The sequence below is a fragment of the Eutrigla gurnardus genome (genome assembly GCF_963514095.1).
Source record: "Eutrigla gurnardus genome assembly, chromosome: 10".
Taxonomy (NCBI): Eukaryota; Metazoa; Chordata; class Actinopteri; order Perciformes; family Triglidae; genus Eutrigla; species Eutrigla gurnardus.
This window is the reverse complement of record NC_139924.1, coordinates 28,489,867-28,496,710: the sequence shown is the minus strand read 5'-3', so window position 1 is coordinate 28,496,710 and position 6,844 is coordinate 28,489,867. Positions and strand designations below refer to the sequence as shown.

The window sequence follows — 6,844 nt, the reverse complement described above, 5'->3', positions numbered from 1 at the left end:
ATATGTGGTTGTCAACATGATCCTCGGAGTGTGTGTGTGTGTGTTACCTGGAGGATGTTTCTACATCAGTCTAACAGGTGCATGTTTGCATGGTTACTGTATACAGTATCCTAACAACTGTACATTTAAAGGGACAGCTAACATGCAGACGCCAGCAAAAACTCCACATAAGTTCCAACATGCAGCTTGTGAGATATGATGTCACTGCTTTTTGTTGTTTTTTTAAGGAAAAAATCATCTTGAATCACACTAAGCCTCGCAGACTTACTTGATTTTGAAACGTTGCTCCCTCACAAAGTTTGTCCACTTCCCCCGGAGCAGCAGTCCTTCTTCCTCCCAGCATCCATGACGGCACAGATGTAATGTAAAAGTGTGGAAGTCCCGGCAGTGTGCTTCTCAAGGAGACAACTTGACTGGTGTGGGCCAGTACCCACCACTACATCAAGCACAGTGTCTTTTCAAATGACTGCTGCTGGTCTGGGACCAGCGGACTCAGAGGAAAACCAGGGACGGACTTCGGAGCGGAGTACAAAGAGATCATAGAGACGGATCACTCCATTAAATCCTCCCGTTCAACACAAAAAGAGAAGAAAGACTCATTAAATGTATGTGAATCTAAATGAAAACATCCTTTATTTTCTTTCTTTTAATTGGGATGTTAAAACGAATTATTCGACATTGTGATTATTTTAGTTTTAATTCCCAGCTGTCGTCATTTTGCCCAGCAGTATTTAAAAGATAGAGATTGATAGATACTTTATTGATCCTGAGGGAAATTAATTAAGAATCACAGATTTTAAATGATGTTCTTGCTCCTTTGAATCACTTTAAAGTTACATTTTGATGAATGGTGAGTAATCTACAATAAACAGTAGGTTTGTGCCCATATGTCAAACTAACTCTCACTATTCCCACATGCACAAATATTAAATAATCATCTGCTATAAGAGAAAAGACACTTCTTTTCTGAAGAGCACTACTTCTTCTCCCCCGCCGGCCGTCTCACCCGTGGTTTCCCTCCCACTCCTCTCCCTTCGTGACAGTTCAAAGTCTGGCAGCAACAGCCATCAGCCCCTGAAATGCACCTTACAATTTAAACCCGCCGACCAATCACAGGCCTCCTCTGACCAGTAACAGTCGCTAGTAACATTTGCACAACAAAAGAGAGCTGATTCATCACCCCTCCTCCTCCTCCTCCTCCTCCTCCTCCTCCTCCTCCCCCTTTCCTTCACTCCCTTTCCCTTCCACCACTGTGACTCCTCCTCTCTCGCCTTTGTGCTCAGACCCAAAAAAAATCCCCTTCCACCCCTGGGGACCCCCCCCCCCCCCCAAGCACTAATCTCACCCAGCACAGTGGATCCACTGCTTCGGTGCTACCGAGACCCCTCACCCTGCAGGACCCACATAACAGTCTGACCCTCCTCCTCCTCTTCTTCTTCAAGCATGGGTAGCAACCACATGCAAGCACACGGTGCAGCTATGGAGATCTAAAACATCTAATTCATTCATTCGTTACGACACCACATGGACCGAGTGGCACTTTGCTGGTTTGGGTTCTGTACTCAAATGTCTTGTGTCATGTTACGGCTAAAAGGGCCCTCTTTGTGTGTCCTTAAAGACCCCCACACACACACACACACACACACACACACACACAAACACACACACACACACACACACACACAGGTCAGGCTCCCGTGGGGTTTAAGGGGCAGCCAAGATAGAGTTCAGCCTCTGCTTCGCTTTGTATTTCACATTTGGTGTTGCTATAGCAACAGTAAGAGGGGGCAAGTGGACCTCCTCTCCATTTTCAACACCATTAACAAACGCCGCCCCCCCGTTTTTGTGATTAGTGGGGTTGTCCCAAGCATGCACACACACACACACACACACACACACACACACACACACACACACACACACACACACACACACACACACACACACACACACACACACACACACACACACACACACAAACGAGGCTGTGGTCCAATGGGGGTAAATCAAAGCCTAACGATTAATATCAGGATTTCAAATAAAGTGTTTTTTAATTGATTCTGAAATACAGTACAAAAATGAACATTTTCAACAGGTGTAATGAGGAATGTTAATTAAAAATAACCTTTTTTTTGGAACTTCAGGGAAATAAGTAAATGTTTTCATAGATAAATCTGTCACATAACAGAATAGTGATGGAAGGCACTTTTTAAGCTCCTTTAGTGTGAATATATCAGTTTGCCATAACAAGAATACAGAATAAATAAGACAGTCACATTTTAAATTACACGATTCTGTCACAGAACAGATCAGTCCCGAGTCCTGTTGAAGATCCTGCTCATCAGTCTGAATACAGTGCTGTCCCTGACGGCCTGGGAGGCTCGCTCCCATCGGCTCTCCTGCTTCCACAGGCCCCGCCCCTTCCTCTCCGCCTTGACCTCTGCCCTGTGCAGCCGCCGGTGGAGCCGCCAGTAGAGGCGAGAGTCCGGCTGGACCCCGACCAGGGGGGCCGTGCGGGCCAGACCCAGCCGAAGGACCTCCTCGTTCACACAGTAGCTGAACACCGACCCCTGGTGGAGAAACGAGGCAATCACACCACAGAACATATATTTGAGTATTTCCTCCGTCTCACACTCACCCTGCTTTGAGACACCAGACAGTGCAGCATGTCGTCCTCTCGGCTGACAAGTTTCAGCCAGACGGTTTGAGCCGGAGCCAGATTGTCGTGCAGCCATGACCTCCCCTCCGGGGTCAACTCCACTCCTGCAAGGTGCACCGGCATCGGGGACGTGCAGGCTCCTAAACAGGACAGGAAAGTGACAGCGGGTCAGAGGTCAAAGCAGGTCTAGACCAGAACCTGTAAAGAAAATACCTGGGCTTTGGGTCCACCTTCTTCTTTTTGTTTCCTGACTTTGAGAAATATAAATGTGTTTCTTCAACTACGGTTTTGAAGCCTTAAGTTCGGCATTTTGGCTGCCGCTGTCTTGGTTTTTTTGCAACCAGTGAAGGAAGTGACCATATTTGGACTGCAGACGAGCGACGGGTGGAGTTGATGAACACAGGCAGCTTCCTTACTGGATCTGGATCCATGTGGATTCTAGTGTGAAGCTGCTAACAAAGTTAGCTTCATATTTCAAAGACAGCTTTACAGCTAAGTGTTAAAGTCATCTTAGTAGCTAACTAGCATCGGTAGCGACCTGTCAATTAGCAGGTAAGCCCCGCCCCCTAAAGCATCCTCCCAAAAAAAATCTTCTTTTTAGTCTTTAGTTTCCTCAACGATAATTTTTCTGATTTAACAAAAGGAATCAGTTTTTTCAAATGGAAAATGTTGTCTTTTATAAACAGCTGGACAAGAACTTAAATAGTCTAATATGGGAAAAGATGTTGCTTCATATCAGTTACTATGTAACTAAACACGTTTTCAATCCTGATTGGACATATTTCGTTGGAACCAAAAAGTAGGTTCTGAGGTGTTGAGATTCAATGTCAAGCCCTGATTGTGATTCACCGAGAGTTAATATGAAAAATAGCAAACGCAGACCAACGAGAGAAACGCTGGTAAATCATCTTCATACGACGGGTCTAACCGGCTTAAAGGAGGAAGGTCAGGTGTTCATGGGAGTCCTTCACGCTGAAGTTGCTGATGCAGCACTTTATACGAAGCAGAAGTTGCTTGATGTTATTGCTCGGTGATTTGATAATGAGGAAAACAAGCTTAGCCGTCTCTCTCACTCGTGAAGAGATGATACCAGTCTGACTTTTTTGGGTTTAACAGGATAAAAAGAAAAAAGGTGAACCTGCAGAAACGCTGCTGAACTAATGAGACGAGCTGCAATGTGCTGATTGGACAGTTTTAATAGTTCAGACTCCTACTTGGTTATTCTAAAGGAGGGATAAAAGATGTCTGATAATTCATGATTTCACTCTGAGGTCACCTTTGTGTTTTGAAAATAACGGAGAAAGGACCGGCACATAGATCGGGACGTGTTCCACTTCGAGTCCTCGCTCCGTGATGGCGTGAACTCTCCCACGAAGGCTGACGTTCCTCTCGATGAAGCGAGCTGGGATCTCGGACGCGACTCGAAACTTGGTGATCTGAAGACGAGGAATAAAAACGTCTCATGTTTAAATGACTCAAAATGTAATTTCATTTCATTAACATCCAGCAAAGCATAATAATATGAGACACAATGAGATTTGCAATTAAAGTATCTGTAGTTTCATTAAGAGTCTCAGTGCAAATATCTAATCTGTAATAAAGTAAGTTATCAAGTTATTATTGTGCAACAGCTATTTGAATCCATCATGCACACTGTCAGCGGAGTCTTACCAGTCTGATGCTCCTCGCTATGGCAACGACACCGGCGACTGCCAGTCCGGTGCTTATGTTCTGTGTCAGACACGAGAGAGCAGTGGAGGTTTTAGAGCCGACAGGGTCTCAGTGAAACCATCAAAACCCAGCTGAACATGCGGAGGATAATCAGAGACTTTGATGGAGATAGAGTGACACAGACAGAGGCAGAGCAACTAAGAAGTGGACGTCGTCAAGGTGATGTCACCTGCTTGTATGTCACCGCGAGGCTTCAAAAGCTTCTATAATTCAAGGTCAACTTTACAGCTAAGTGTTAAAGTCATCTTAGTAGCTAACTAGCATTGGTAGCATGGTAGTGACCTGTCAATCAGCAGGTAAGCCCCGCCCCCTAAAGCATCCCCTGCTTTCTGGTCTGTTGGACTCTAAATGGACCTGTCAATCAGCAGGTAAGCCCCGCCCCCTAAAGCATCCCCTGCTTTCTGGTCTGCTGGACTCTAAATGGACCATAATGTACTAAATGAACATCATGCTGGATTGAAGAAGACTTGAAACTAGAGATTGAGACCATAAACTCATGTTTACAATGTTTACTGAGATAATACATCAAGAGAGAAGTAGGACCATTTTCTCATAGACTTCTATACAACCAGAGAGGAGTCGCCCCCTGGTGGTCAGCAGAGAGAAGTAGGACCATTTTCTCATAGACTTCTATACAACCAGAGAGGAGTCGCCCCCTGGTGGCCAGCAGAGAGAAGTAGGACCATTTTCTCATAGACTTCTATACAACCAGAGAGGAGTCGCCCCCCGGTGGCCAGCAGAGACAAGTAGGACCATTTTCTCATAGACTTCTATACAACCAGAGAGGAGTCGCCCCCTGGTGGCCAGCAGAGAGAAGTAGGACCATTTTCTCATAGACTTCTATACAACCAGAGAGGAGTCGCCCCCTGGTGGCCAGCAGAGAGAAGTAGGACCATTTTCTCATAGACTTCTATACAACCAGAGAGGAGTCGCCCCCTGGTGGCCAGCAGAGAGAAGTAGGACCATTTTCTCATAGACTTCTATACAACCAGAGAGGAGTCGCCCCCTGGTGGCCAGCAGAGAGAAGTAGGACCATTTTCTCATAGACTTCTATACAACCAGAGAGGAGTCGCCCCCTGGTGGCTAGCAGAGGGCGACTCTCCAGGTTGTCTGGTGAAGCATCTGGACAGTGTGGTGACACCTCGGAGGAAAAGTTTGGTCCTAAATGCTTTTTTATGACTTCCTGTTTTAAAGGACCCCCCTCCTTTACCTATACTACCACCCACTGACAGATTAAATGTAGACGCTCGCGCATAGCTAACACGTTTGTGACCATAACGCGCGTCCACGCTCGCGCGCCACCAGTTCCAATGCACAAAGCAGCTTCCTACCCGCACGAGCGTTAAATGTTCGTCCGCGAGGTGAGATATTAAAGACACGACGTTGCGTCCCTGAGCTCTTTGTTGTCTCTCTGCCGGCTGCTCGTCAGTTCCTGTTTCCCTTGAAGTCTCCGGCATGTTGTTGACAAGTCGTTTCTGGATGCGACCACGAAGCCCCGCCCCCTTTATGGGCGGGACGTCGGGGTCCAGAGCCCCCCCCCCCCCCGGTCTGGTTTGGATATCACAGGGTGGCGTTGACGTGCGCCTGCATTAAGTTACACGTTTTTTTTATTTGCATTGTAAATATCAGAAGTGTATGCTGTCAAAAAGAGGATATATATATATAGTTGATGCACGTTGCAGCGTATCATCCACATATTAGCGTGATAAACAACACTCATCTTTGTCTGCACAACTTGACCTAGATAACTTCATACCTGCTGTTGCTTATAATTCAATGCACAAAGAAAAAAAGGTTCAGCAAGATGATTCGCGTTCATATTTATAAAAAATCATATTTCCCCCATTAATAATAATATATTTTTTTTTAAATAGCATGTTTGCATAATAATCTTATAATTCAATGCACAAAGCGAAAAAAAGATATTATTCTCGTCCATATTTATAATAATTCACATTTCCCCCCACATTAATATTTATATATTTTCCGCACAGTCCCCTCTAAATTAATAACAATATATTTTAAAACATATTCACGTTTTTCCCACATTAATATTTATATATTTTCCTAAATTAATAATAATATATTTCTAAAAACAAACATCGGTTTCTGCAGCAGATGTTTGCACAGTGTTTCTTATATTCAATGCACAAAGCAAAAAGAAAGATAATATTATTCTCGTCCATATTTATAATAACTAATATCCCCCCATTAATAATAAAAATAATATATGTTTTAAATAAACACACTGGTTTCTGCAGCAGTGCCCGGTGCTCACAGACGTCGTTGAGTGGCTGCTGCCCGCCTCGCTTCGCCCGTGTGTGACAGATGCACCGGAGCTCTCATCTTGTAAACTGTGAAGTCATGGAGCTACTTGAAGACGAGTGACGCCCCCTTTTACCCAAATTGGACCAATGGGAGCCGAGAGGCGAGAGTTGTCCTCCTGGCCGCCAT

At 45.0% G+C, this 6,844-nt stretch overlaps 1 protein-coding gene across 1 annotated transcript; it reads right to left on the bottom strand.

The window, feature by feature from the left end:
• Positions 1 to 2,090: 2,090 nt before the first annotated feature.
• On the bottom strand, positions 2,091 to 6,844 carry c18h3orf33 (c18h3orf33 homolog (H. sapiens); the record flags this gene model as incomplete). The annotated part of the gene is made up of 6 exons (XM_084019303.1): positions 2,091 to 2,570; positions 2,639 to 2,799; positions 3,936 to 4,095; positions 4,331 to 4,390; positions 5,722 to 5,938; positions 6,792 to 6,844. 6 exons carry the CDS (start codon positions 6,842 to 6,844, stop codon positions 2,310 to 2,312), a joined length of 912 nt encoding a protein of 303 aa, XP_083875429.1. The 3' UTR covers positions 2,091 to 2,309.